Genomic DNA, 14,364 nt, shown 5'->3' with positions numbered 1-14,364 from the left:
AAAAAAAAAGATTATTTTATGATTTATAGAGAAGCAATTATTTATCACACACACACACAAAGAAACTATGCCAATTACAGTAGAACCTGTGTTCAAGGGACACCTCTAATAAGGGGTGAAACGAACATATTATAGTGTAAGACTACGGTGAACCTCTATTAAGGAGACACCCCTATTAAGTGGACACTTTGCTGTAATGAATTAGAGGCAATATATGTTAATACAACAGCTAACCCCTATTTAGGAACACCTTATTAAGGGACACTTTTTTGGATCCTGATGGTGTCCCCTTAACAGAAGTTCTACTTTATTTGGAATTAACAATTTGTAAAAGTTCAAATGAAATCTAATAAGGAAAATGGAGTAGCCCTTGTTCATCAAACATCAAACTCAAATCATGGCACTTTATAAAAGTGGCTTTACTTATATCATTTAAAATAATTAATTTTGCAATATTAACACATTTTTTAGATACAATCATACGCATGGAGTTTGCGTCACATCTCGAGAAACAAAAGCCAAATCATTTTTAAATCAAGATTCCTGATAATTTTAACATTTTGAAAAATGTTGGGATTTAAATCTATTAACAGAATTTTACTAATGCTTTTTTTAACAAATAAAAAAACCCATCGTAATAACTAGCTAATTTCACACTTTTTAGAAAAAATTCAGATTCACATCCAAGTTCAATTAACCAAACTAATTTTAAGAGTACAATATTAAGTTTAAAAATCGAATAATTATTAAAATCTCTGCATACATAACATCTTATTGCTCTAGTTCAGAAATTCAATTCCTGTAATTTATACCGCACATTTTGTTTAAAAAAATGTTTAAATATCACTTTTTTAACAGCAAAAACAAACTAAAATTGTGTCTTATGAATACTACATGATATATTTTATTTTATCCTTTCCTTGGAAAGAAAAAATATTTATAAAAGAAAAAACACTCACTCATTTGCCTATAGTACCTGTATAAAAGCCTATATGAATATTCAACAGCTTATTAACATGAATATCCCATAATGCACAGTGCTTCAACCAATCAAAATGGAATGTGAATTAATTATGTAAATGTGCTATAGTTGATAACCAATCAAATGAATTGGGGGAAAATAGTTAATTATTATTTGCACATATTTAAAAGTTAATTGAACAAAACATAAGTTGGCTTGCATAGTTTTGCAAAAAACAGTGATAAATTTTGTTTATTTACAGTACATTAGTATTGAAAATTCAATAATGAAAAAAAATGAAGTGAAGTGAATACAATTAAATAGAGGATAACAATGTAAATACAACTCACTGCAATATAATATATTTACTGTACCTAACTACTACAATATACTAATTTCAAACTTTACAATTAATGTACACATTTTTTTAAAGTTAAAGCTTATAATTAAAATAATTATTTGGTATTTATTAGCACGGCAAACACTAAAGAAGATATGTATATATAAAAAGTCAAAAGGAATTTAATATGCAAAAAGAAAAAACGAAGAAAAACAACAATCATAACTATGTGTTGATATTTGGTATTGAAGTTTCAGCTAAATATTTTTTTAATTTATGTATTATAGAAATCAAAACATACAGCAAAAATCTTTTTTACAAATTTTCTCCTACATTCATCAGAAAAACAAAACTTTTAAGAACGTAAGCAGAATAGAATTGGAAGAAATTTCCAGGATTTTAAAATTACAATGACACATGAATGATAATGGCTAAAGATTTGCATAATAAGTTAAAATTAAATAATTTGGAAAATGCAGACCCTATACAGGTTGTCAAATGGGGTGGAGGTGAATAGAATATAATAAACAGCAGGGCTGTTCCAAGCAACGGACACCCTCATTGGTAATGTTGTGTTTGTCTTTACTGTATAGTAAAAGAACTAGGAATGACTTAATTATTTTAATGTCTTGCATAAGTAGAACATTCTTTGATTGTCTTCTATTAAATAATGTTTTAATGAAATAAACACCCAGCAAAAATGGAGTTTTTAAGGTCTGCACAGACAGACAGACAGCCAGACAGACAGACAGCCAGACAGCCAGACAGACAGCCAGACAGACTCGGGAATGTTAAATGGTAGGAAGTAAATGTCACCAGTAAAAACTGCTCCCCTTAAAATGCGAGCATATTCAGAAAATTGTGTTTATATTATTTTTGAATGTTTTGAAATTTAAAAATTTATCTTGGAACTGTCTTTGAATTTGTAAACTACGTAATGATTGTACTGTTAACCACAGTGGATCAAAACTAACAAGAAAAACTATTAAAAGAAAAATAATACTTAAAAATAACGTAAAATAGTAATGAAAATGTCTTAAAGCACGAGAATGTCCGGCATTTCTTCAACTAAACACACAAAATCTTTCTAATTAAACTAATAATCATTGATCACATCATTGTAACACAAATTGCAACGAACCCATAAACCAATTAACATCAATCAATCAATCAAATATTTTTATATACATTTTACAAAATAGCAACAGAATATTATTAACACTTTAAAGATATTGTCAAATAAAACACACACACAGAAAAATATATTAACACATCCATTGCAAAGCACTGTTTTTCCTATCCACCACGTGATGCATGTATTATGCCTAAGAAAGAGTAACCATAGCATACAGGCACCACCAATGTATTACAGAATTATTTATCATACTGTATAATGCCATATGTGGAGATACACTATAACTGACATGCTTTTACACGATCATTCATTTTTTTTTGGTTTTTATATTCACAAACTGTTGTCCTTAGGCATCTACAGCAAATCTGCAGTGAATGTGTTAAGAAAACTTAAATTCTATCTAAAATCAGCTAGCTACACACAGCAATCTTTGGTTATTTCTAACTTATGTGATACCAGCATTCTGATTGGAAGAAGCAGGTCACATGTTAACTAAAACAAAAACAATATGGAAGACACTGTTAAAGTAACATTACCTGGGATTTGATATTTAGTATGGAGATCTTTGGAAATTATGGATAATAAAATGTACTATGTTCAATTCAGTCAATTAGTAAAATGAGTAGCGCACGGCAAGCAGAAATCATTTGTAATAATTTATATTAAAACTTGCCAAATAATGGCATCAAATTGTTTTCTTTATTCTGAATACAAATGATTTGAATATTAAATTATTTTGATCATAATGATATTGTAAAGAATGCAAACTGCAGGTGATCTAATTTGAATATTCGACTCTTCCATTATGAATAGGGGGAGTTCTACTGCTGGTGATATTTTTTACTGTGGCTTTCGACCATTGTCATGCCTAGTACGGCTTGGAAGCAATTCTGTCGCATACAATGATAGTGCGAGTATTTATTGGAATATTTACACGCATCAAACTCGCAGGAATCTGTCGAGCTGAACTGTTTAAATCCTGCGGATGAAATAACTTCAGATTTCGTATGCTGTTTTCTGTGAGCTGTCACTTTTGCGCTATCTGTGCAGATGAATGGACAGCGTAGACAATGAAAGTGAGTATGCTTAAGTGCGAACTCGCAGTCTGGTCTTTCGCAGTGGACCGTCGCTTTAAACCTTTCAAAGTCATCTTGAACGATGCTATCGACACGATCGTGATGTTGCGCGTGTTTATACATCATCGTTTTGCCAGCAAATTTATAGTTACAATTCGAGTGTAGACAATGATAATGCGTTGTGTTCAACGCAAACTGACAGCAGGTGTCTCCGCAATTTACATTACGCTCAAAACGTGTGAATCGTTCTTGCATAGCATCATCAATCGGACCACGTTTATAACGTCGGTAACCGGGCGGCTTACTCGGGTCCTCGATGATCAAAGTGAAAGGGCGTTTACCTTGGTTTACCTTCCAATGAGCGAGCATCGGTAAGTTTACGTTCGCAGAAGGCTTCACACTCTGCGTTGGGTATTCCGGCGGCCGTGCAGAACCGGTCGTTGACTCTTCAGCATCTAGAGGAGCGAGCGGTATCATGAATGGTGGTAATGGCTTTGATTGCTCTTCGGTAACTCCACTGACGGGTACACTTGCATAAGTTTGATGTCGTACTGGCGACGTGAAGGTTGACGTAGAAGAAGGTGCAGACAGGTCGATCATCGTTGTTTTAATGTTTGCTGTTGGTATAACATGAAGCATTGATTTCATATCGACGCAGTCAGATCCGGGTTTGTTGAATGTCTTTCCAAACACACGACGCATGTGTTTCCGTCCGTGAGACTCCATCTGTTGTATCTGAAAATAATAAAATGTAATTTGTTATGTAAATAATTTTTTTTTAAATATATAAATTAATAAAGATTAAAGCGAGGACCTGATGAGTCACAGGGTACAACAATAATGCATCATTAAAAAAACTGTACAAGCACAATTTTATTTCGTATTACTGTATATCAATTATCAATAAAAGTTTAGATAAATCAGTTGTATATTGCATACAATACAATTTTCATGGGAGATTGACATTTTTTTTAAATATGTTTCCAAAAACATGAGCATGTGTAGAATGACTATTAGACTCAATAGCTATACTTGGTATGGTATGGTGAAAATGAAGCTATTTATTATTTAATCACAACTTGATTTCATAAAATTTCAAACCAATCTTACTCGTAAAGTTGATAAAAGATTAATAAGCTTTACCTTGTTGGACACAACATCAAAAATTTATTATAGAGAAAATATTAAAGCTCAAGTACAGGCATGAATTTTAAATATAATATCTGACTAATTGTACACAAATCAAATATTTGTAACAGAAATCAAGACGAAAAAACATGAATTTCCCTTAATATGGTCAAATACAAAATTTGGCAAAATTCTGCCATAAAAACCAAGAAGACTTTTTTTTCAGTAGTTAGGTAGTTTAACCTAATATAATAACATTTCTGGTGACTCCCTAGGTGAAAAAAGATGGTGGAATATACGGTGGATAATTTTTGCTATAGCATGAAAATAAAAATCTGAAGTTGAATAAAAATACTAGAAATGTAAAATTCAAGTTATAGATTTAGTCATCTGATAACATTTTTTACCACACCGTTTATTTTTCATAGCTTTTTAAAATGCCTCTCTATTTACAAAATTTGTGTACAAAAGAATAGAGATTTTTCTGTGTAATTTAAACTATCCCCCACTGACAAGAAAGTGTTTATTTTCAACAAGCTCGTGTAACACAAATAAAATCCCAAAAATTATGAAACATAGGGGAAACTGTAGATCGATAATTATTGGAATGTATGATCAATAGAAATTTTTTTCCCGTACCTGGCCTTTAACAATAGCCTTGCGGCCTTCAGCTTAGAAGAGACACAAACTAAATACCGCCCTCTATAGCTGAATTTAGTAATCTTTCAATTGACTATACTCTAGACGGTGTTTTGATATTGATATTTATTTTATTCCATTTTAAGCATGAATGAAAATATAATGAAAAGTAAAATTTGTCAAAACGAAGTAAAAATGGAAAATGTTACAGCTTATTTTAAATAGATTTATTACACGTTTTCATACATGTATTCACGTTGCAAAATTTTGCGAGAAGATACAGTTTTAGTTTTTAGTATGATTTTAATTCTTACTTTTTGTAGAAAAACCTCCAAACATTTTAAATTGTTCAAAATTCATCTCTCTTTATTGTGATGAAAAATAGAATTGAACCAAGAGCTCTGAAATTATAAGGTATTTGTATATAGCCTATTATAACGACACTGAATTTAGGAATTTATTATTAAATTGAAAACTGGACCTCGAAGCTCAAATACCCAATTTACCGCATAATTTCTAATAATAATAATGAAGATAAAATAATTATACAATCTTCGTTTTCCGCGAATCAATGATCATTCCTTATATGGGCAACAGTTCCAGATTCAGCGACAACCTCGCTGTCTCTGGTAGCATCTTAAGTAAACTATTGATTTTTTTCTGGATTTGTGAATTGGAAATTTTAATGAAATTATAATTAGGCATAACGTCTGGAAATCTATTTTATGGGAGTATTAATGTAAATTATAGATTTATGACAGGTATTTGTTGAAGTTATAACCGTTTTAAACATTGACCTTATGGCCCCATTAAAGATTCATTTTTTGATTTCCATCATTAGTTGAATATTCTATTTAACTGATACTATAATATACATAAATCAAAGGCAAATATGCTGTAAGTATCAGTGGCTAGATCTTAATGGAGATACTGTACATAACAAAATAAGCACTGAAAAAATGACAATGCTGTAAGTATCAGTGGCTAGATCTTAATGGAGATACTGTACATAACAAAATAAGCACTGAAAAAATGACAATGCTGTAAGTATCAGTGGCTAGATCTTAATGGAGATACTGTACATAACAAAATAAGCACTGAAAAAATGACAATGCTGTATAGTATCAGTGGCTAGATCTTAATGGAGATACTGTACATAACAAAATAAGCACTGAAAAAATGACAATGCTGTGGGTATCAGTGGCTGGATCTCAATGGAGATACTGTACATAACAAAATAAGCACTGACAATGCTGTTGGTATCAGTGGCTAGATCTTAATGGAGATACTGTACAAAACAAAATAAGCACTGACAATGCTGTTGGTATCAGTGGCTAGATCTTAATGGAGATACTGTACATAACAAAATAAGCACTGACAATGCTGTTGGTATCAGTGGCTGTATCTCAATGGAGGTACATAACAAAATAAGCACTGAAAAAATGGCAATTCTGTGGGTATCAGTGGCTAGATCTTAATGAAGATACTGTACATAATAAAATAAGCACTGAAAAAATGACAATGCTGTGGGTATCAGTGGCTAGATCTTAATGGAGATACTGTACATAACAAAATAAGCACTGAAAAAATTACAATTCTGTGGGTATCAGTGGCTGAATCTCAATGGAGATACAAAATAAAATAAGCAATGAAAAAATGAGAATGCTGTTAGTACCATGCAGTGACTGGATCTCAATGAAGATACAAAATAAGATAAGCAATGAAAAGCTAAGTTAAAGTAAAACAGCCAGAAAGAAATTGCAGAGCACTAGCCCTAGTGCAAGTATTTGACTAAAAAAAAAACCTACTGAAATTAATTATTATATACTAAGTTGAGAATGCCTTTAATTAATGTAGCATTGTGTTGCATATACACACTTAATAAACTATTATAGTACTATTTGACTAAAATACATCAATATAAAAAAAAAACTTGATAAGTTGAGATATTGACACTCCAGAAGAGACTTTCAATAATTTTAATTAACAATATCCACTTTATAATGGCCGAACAGATTACCATAGCAACAACCTTTTAAGAAACTAAGTAAAATCAATTGTCATCCCTCAATACCAGGTTACTATTGGATTTAGTTATTGTTATAATCACGTTGCCATGACAATTAGAATAACACAATGTCCATTGACAATCAATTATGTATTTGATTGATATTTGTTTTCGAGTAAATCGTTGAAGATCTTCGAGAATTTGAGACATTATTTGCATGGTTGCCCGGGCAATGAATTAATATAGAAACAAACACATAATTATAGTTGAATACCGACGTGGCATCTATCTTTGTTTTGCTATATATATACATAATTGTGAAACAATGCGTACTTATGTGCAAGAACTTATATTGCCATGCGGTTTATAACCCACATCCTCTTCTAGGAACAATGTTAACATTATTTGGCACTTTAATATTTGTATAAAATATTATAGTAATACATAAAATATGGTTCCACTTCAACTAATGGATTATCAAATTGCATGTCAGTCAGGAGGCACTTTCACCAGTTTAACAAAGCCAAATGTTACATAGAATCACCCTTTACACATTCATAAAATGATATTAGTATTAAAATGCAGTAAAAAATGTTTAACTTGTCATACGAAGCATAAAGCCTGTTTTTCACTAGGCAAATCTGTTAGAGCAATGAAAGCGTCACTTTATACGCATGCATTCTTGTTTTCATCTTCCAAATCCCTTGCGGCGACAAATTCTAGTTCCTTGAGTTCTTCGCTTCAGCAAAATTAGTAGTTTAAATTGTTTCTACTTTTTGCGAAGCGAAAATTGCGCAACCAAACAGAGCTCAGGTAATGAGTCATGACGTCGTTTATGAGCGAGCACTCATGTGAATCGAAAAACTCAGCAGACAAGCGACGGAAATGAAAATCGCAGCTATTGTTCTTATAGTGGAAAGGATAGCACAATTTTTTTTCTATGCAAAGCGTTGGATTCGCACAAATAAATTTGTAAAGTGGAAAATAGGCAAATCAGAGACCAGCATTTAGCAATCGGAAAAAAAATTCACCCAGAAAATATAGGTTACTATATTAATCATGTATACATTTATTTTGTATGAACTTGGGCTAATACGGACATGTTCTACTTAATATTTCATCTGAAAAACTATAAATATTTATTAATGGTGTTAATTTATTTTAATAAGTCTATCAATTTTATAGAAAATGAGTTTGTTAGAAATAAAATGTATTAATATTAAAATTGTAAGTTAATAATTAATTTTTCGAGAAATCTTTATTAAAAAATAATTGCTGTTGTGCAGTTATTTTAGGTAAGATTGTGGTTTATGTAGTAAGCATATGTATCAGGTTTTAGGATTCTGGGTCCGAACCCTGGAAATGCCTACTAAAACTAAACCCAGTGTTTAAAGTAATTAACTTAGTACTGTACAAACTGTTAAAATTCTGGCAGAGACTCGAACCCCGGACCCTGGTGTTGGTAAGAAAGCCTGTTAGCCACAAAGCAACAGCGTCACTAATTCTTTTAACTATTTTATACTTTTAGCAAGCATTCAAATTGGACTATAATCTACCAAAACTGAGGAAGAAAGTCCATATGATCATTGCACAAAATCAAATTTTAACATGACAGGTAAAAGGTAGAAATGTCAGGTCGAAGGACAACCAGAATCTCACCTGCAAGAAGGAGAAGTTACATCCAAGGTGAAGACAATGAAAGTGTTTTTTCCATTGGTTGAATTTACATCCTGGTCGGCGACAGTCTGCTTTACGACTAAACTGCTTAAAACTTTCAAATGCTATGTTCTCGTTAGTCTTATGTTCTTTCATCTTCGACGCCGCATTAGTCGTAAAATTGCACTCTGGTCTGGTGCAATGGCAGTGAACCTCGGTGATGAACTGACATTCCGGACTCGTGCATTCGTTTGCGTTGAATCTGACAAAGCCTTGTTCACGAGATATCTCTGAAATGGGGGCTACCATCTCTGGTTTTCCGTCCTCGTAGGAGTCGCGGATCTCTTCTAAGTCCAGGTTGCCATTGTGTTTCAACTGGTGAGGCTTCATCTGGGTGTTACTACCTGTGTGAACGACCTGACCACAATAAACACCAGGCCTTAGACTCTGTAAAGAAAATAATAATATAGTATAATAATAATAAACACATAATGAATGTTTATGATTGGAATATTTTCATGTTGAGATGAAAATGGGCCTGGCCTATTAATCAAGGCAGAGAAGAGTTGAATAGACCAGTCCATTTCCCAACGAATGAAAATATTCTCTCCATTCCACGAATCCACGAATTTATTTTATAACACAACTATTGTTAATCTTCAATCGAATGTCAGCCCATTAAATTTTGGAGTTCAAAATTTGGCCATGGAGTATAGAGTCATATAGATGCAACACACTACAGGTTTGGTATTAGTAACTTTATAATAGGTTCTACAATGATAAATGTATTTCAAATAAAATGTGAAATAATTTTGAAATTAGGAATTCCTCCATGGTGAGAGTGTACAATAAATGTAATGCTAGCTGTTCCATTAATCGCACTTACCCACATGCAGTGATAGTGAGCTAAAGGACTGAAGGCACAGTCTTTAAATGTCTCCTCACAACTCTCACCCTGGGCGAAAAAATGAAAACCGCACTCCTCTGCTTCTTCAAACATCATGTGATACCTTTTGATTTAAAGAACATACTATTATACTAGAATTCTTATTTGAATAAAGACGTCCATAATTAGAAACTGGATATAATGTATATTGAAATGTAGAACAATTTGGAGGTAAAAAAAAAAATTTACTAAAAAGCATGTTAAAAAAAGGGAGGTCTTAATTTAGAAACTCAAAAGCGTAAATAAATAAATATTTAGGGATAGAATTAATCATTTTATGTATTTTTAACTTTTAATTAGAGAAGTTAATAACCCTTCCAGCTGAACATGCAGGTCAGATATCCAGAGATTTGTAAAGTGTTTTCCTGAAGTTTTAATGGGAGGCATAATTACAGTCTAAAGTCTAAGTCCAATTTGTCTTAGACAGAAAGTTTATCTACCTTTATTTAATTCCCTTTTGTGTTTCCAGCCAACTTTACTTTGTGGTGTTTATATTGTTGTTTTGAATGTTTTTGGCAATAAAGGAAAAAACAAGCAATAATAGTAAACTCTCCCATATTAGACTAACTTATTGGGCCGGCCAAACCCTGTTTTCTTGGAAAAAAAATAATAGGAGCTTTAAATAGTTGGAACAACCTTGTATCCATTGTACCCCAAGTCTATGTTTTGGAGAATTTCTCGTTTCAGATAATGCAATTTTAGGTGAGTTCACTATGAAAAGCAAAACAAGCAATTTGTGGTCTGTACTTTATATTCCAAGAAATCAAAGGGTCAAGGGTCACAAAAGCACTCTACATATCGCTGATGGATTTTTCATCAATATTTTGTATACCTGTAATACTTTAGAGTGGTTACCTGGCATGCTTATTGACTCCATCCTTTGATTTGAATATGGACTTGCACTCTGCCACCTGACAATGGTAATGACCTTTGTACATCAAGTCACAGTGCGGCATACATGGGTCATTAGCTGTGTACCTGTAAATAAAAGTTAAAATAATTTTCAGACCTCCCTAAATTCAAACAAAAAAACATTGTAGAATATAATACTAAAAAATATTGTTATTGTTTGTCATATTTCTTCATAGTTGAATAAATTAATTTTATAATATAAAATAAAAATTATTTCAAACATGGCATATTTTTATGACCTCCTTTGTATAAATGTAATATGCAATATAATCCGTATTTTAGGAGACAACTTCAGGGCTTTAAAAAAGTGTCCCCTTCATAGAGGCTGTCCTCTGAACAAAGGTTAGTTAGTGTTAAAACATATTGCTCCTCGTTTACTTCATGAGAAAGTGTCCCCTTTAACTTTGTCTCTGAAACCAATTTTATTTGTTTTAACATTTTAATATATGACGGAATAAAATGAATCTATAATTAAAGGCGTGCCCTGAATAAGGGTGCTCCAAACAGTGTACTTTACCTTGCTTTATACATCACTTCACTACATCCAAATTTAACATTTAAAGCCCTGTCTACACTATCAAACTAGTTTGACAAAAAAAGTGTGATCTGCCCAAATATTATAGTGATATACCCAAATAAGGTAATGATATTACATCATCATGTCCATATCACATTTTTTTTTTTATCACACTAAAGTTTGATAGTGTTCACAGAGCTTAAATTACCTTGAAATGTATTTCTGCCAGATCTCTTCTGGTTTATTGTCCCATTTCATCTTTACAATTGGTGGTGATATCGTTGTCTTTTCTGCCCTGGGTTCCTCTGGTGGAGAGATGCTTGATGGAATAGGCAGGTTTAAAGAATCATTCAGAGTGCTTCCATGCATGTTAAAAGACTCACCATTCACTTGTGTGGTGAACATCTTAGAAAGAATATTCCCTTGCGATGATAGAGAGGTCGGCATGCTTGCCAACGATGATGGCGGGGATGTCGTTGGTGTCTGTTCTGGTGACGACAGCTCTCCTTCTGGCCCAGACGTCTCAGAAGTGTCAGGTATTTCTAATTTGATTCTTTTAGCTGGTATATCTTCTCTTTCATGTTCTGCCAACAACTTGGAGGTCACATTTGGTATCACCATATGAACTGGAGGAGGATGGTTCATTGTCACAAGATTACGGAAGACAGTTGTCTTTGGTTTTAAATTCTTGAATAGCTTTCGACGTTGTTGGTCGTACTCGAAGGCAATAATTCTTTGACGCCTTTCATGTTTGCGTCGATGCGACTGCATCTGGTTTGCAGCAGTGAAGGTGAAATCACAATCTGATCGAATACAGTGGAAGTGGTTGGTGTTGTGAGAGTATCTGCATCCATCAAATCGGCAGAACTATCGGAAGAAAATATTAAATTAAACAAGCATTTATTTCATCAAATGTCATAAAAATATTACAGAGCATAAACTGAGGACCAATATTGACCCATACACAAGAACTTGCTGGTTCGAATCTCAAATGAGATCATATGTAATTTAATTATGAATATTTTTATATTACACATGGTTTATAGCCATAATGGTCCAGTTGGTAAAGTGCTTGCCCTATAAGCAAAAGGTTGGTGGTTCGATTCTATCAATAGTCATTTCATTACATAATAACTTAAATTAATTATTATCTCATAGTAAAATTCTTTACCTCATGTTTCGAGAACTTCTTAAAGCCCTCACGTTGATACTGATCGTCTTTCAAATGGAAGGCTTTATGTTTTTCAATATCACATTTATTCTTGAACGAAAAATTACACTCAGCTCGACGGCAGTGAAAGTGCGTCGTCTTTTGTCCGTAGAAGGTGCAGGAGTTGACCCCACAATCTTCAGTGGCGCGGAAGCGTTGAAAGCCATCGCTGAGTAAAGATGCGTTCTTCTTATGATAGTTTTCGTGCGTCAATACATCTGAAGTACTTGTGTAAACTTTGCAACATCCATTCTATTAGGAGCAAAATTATTTATTTTAATTTCTTTTTATTTCATATTTTACATATATAAAAAAAAAACAAAAAACCCTAAAAATTGTTATGTTTACCAGGCACATTCAATTGAAAAACAGGGTTGGTTGTATAACAAAAAAGCAAACCATCAATTTTGGGTTGGGCAGCCTTCGGAACAATTATCTCATTTAAAAATATGTAAATCTTGGGTATATTTGGCTGAAGATTTGGGATATGCTATAAGCCATTTTGTGGTTTTGTTTTTGGTTTTTTTATATTCTATTTAGGCAAATTGCCAAGGATAACCATAAGCGATTTCATTCACTATCCTTCTTAAAGGTGGTAATCCTGTTCACAAGACATATAAGCAAGATGCTCTACACAAACAACCTTATTACTAAAAGGACAAAATCTGAAAGTCAATGGATTACCAGCTATGATCGCTCACTGGCTAAATCCAGGGGCCCAAAAGCAGCCCAATGCCGAGCGTTGGAGGGCCCTTTGGAGTACTATTAAACCAGGAACCTTTGCCCACTGTAATACACCACTGAAGTGTCCCTTTTAATAGGGGTGTCCCTTTAAATATGAATACGTCAATGAAATAATGACAAGCACGATTTATCTTAACTATACCTGCATACAATGATAATGCGTGTGTTTAAGATTGAGCGAGCAATTGTGATAGTACGGAGCACAATCATCCGACGGACTAAACCGCATAAAGCCGTGCTGCAGTGAGTTATCACGCCGTTTGTGCCAGTTGTAATGCCGTACAACATCCTCCTTTCTTGTGAATCTCTGCGAAATATAAAAAAGGTTATAATTATTATTATATAATAACTAAATATTAATTTAATTGTATTTGAATACAGTAGAACTTCTCCTTTGGGACACCTCTATTCAGGGGACACCTCTATTTAAAGGACACTTCTATTATGGGGACACCATACCTTTATTCAGGGGATACCTCTATTCAGGGGACACCTCTATTCAGGGGACACCCCTATTCAGGGGACACCTCTATTCAGGGGATACCTCTATTCAGGGGACACCTCTATTCAGGGGACACTCTATTTAGAGGACACCTCTATTATGGGGATACACCCCAATAGAGGACACCTCTATTATGGGGATACACCCCTATTTAGGGGATACCTTTATTCAGGGTACACCTATATTATGGGGCCACATTATTGGGTCCTGAAGGTGTCCCATAATATTGTATACGGTAATAGCTTTTATATCTGATACACAAATCCCAACATACATAAATTGAGTAAATAAAATCAGTTTACAACATTCTCAAACCGTAAAATAGAAATTTGTTAAAGATGTCAATAAAATCAAATTTACTTTATAGAAAATCAAATTTTTTTAGACCTGGCTAATAAATACAGTTCAATTTCTAGGTCACTAAATCAAAAAAATATGTTATTAAATTAATATGAATAATAAAGGCTTCTTAACGAGATCATTTACCCCAAGAGCAATCCATAATATGAAACTTGATATTAGCCATCAAAATAATTAGCAAGAAAAGTGAATTTTCACAATGTGCGTACGTGAGGAGATAAATGATACCA

At 33.0% G+C, this 14,364-nt stretch overlaps 1 protein-coding gene across 1 annotated transcript in view; it reads right to left on the bottom strand.

Annotated features, from left to right (window-relative positions):
* The window catches only part of LOC140045268 (zinc finger protein castor homolog 1-like), a 43,187-nt gene continuing 28,823 nt past the window's right edge, over positions 1–14,364 (bottom strand). The window contains exons 6-12 of the mRNA XM_072090107.1: positions 13,415–13,579; positions 12,490–12,780; positions 11,527–12,185; positions 10,745–10,867; positions 9,830–9,953; positions 8,947–9,390; positions 1–4,247 (exon numbers count right to left, since the gene is read on the bottom strand). Of these exons, the coding sequence (XP_071946208.1) occupies positions 3,258–4,247; positions 8,947–9,390; positions 9,830–9,953; positions 10,745–10,867; positions 11,527–12,185; positions 12,490–12,780; positions 13,415–13,579 (2,796 nt within the window). The 3' untranslated portion in view covers positions 1–3,257. The remainder of the gene's footprint in view (positions 4,248–8,946; positions 9,391–9,829; positions 9,954–10,744; positions 10,868–11,526; positions 12,186–12,489; positions 12,781–13,414; positions 13,580–14,364) is intronic.

This window comes from Antedon mediterranea, chromosome 3 (genome assembly GCF_964355755.1).
Source record: "Antedon mediterranea chromosome 3, ecAntMedi1.1, whole genome shotgun sequence".
Taxonomy (NCBI): domain Eukaryota; kingdom Metazoa; phylum Echinodermata; class Crinoidea; order Comatulida; family Antedonidae; genus Antedon; species Antedon mediterranea.
The sequence above is the reverse complement of the archived record's forward strand: the minus strand, read 5'-3'. Positions and strand labels throughout refer to the sequence as shown.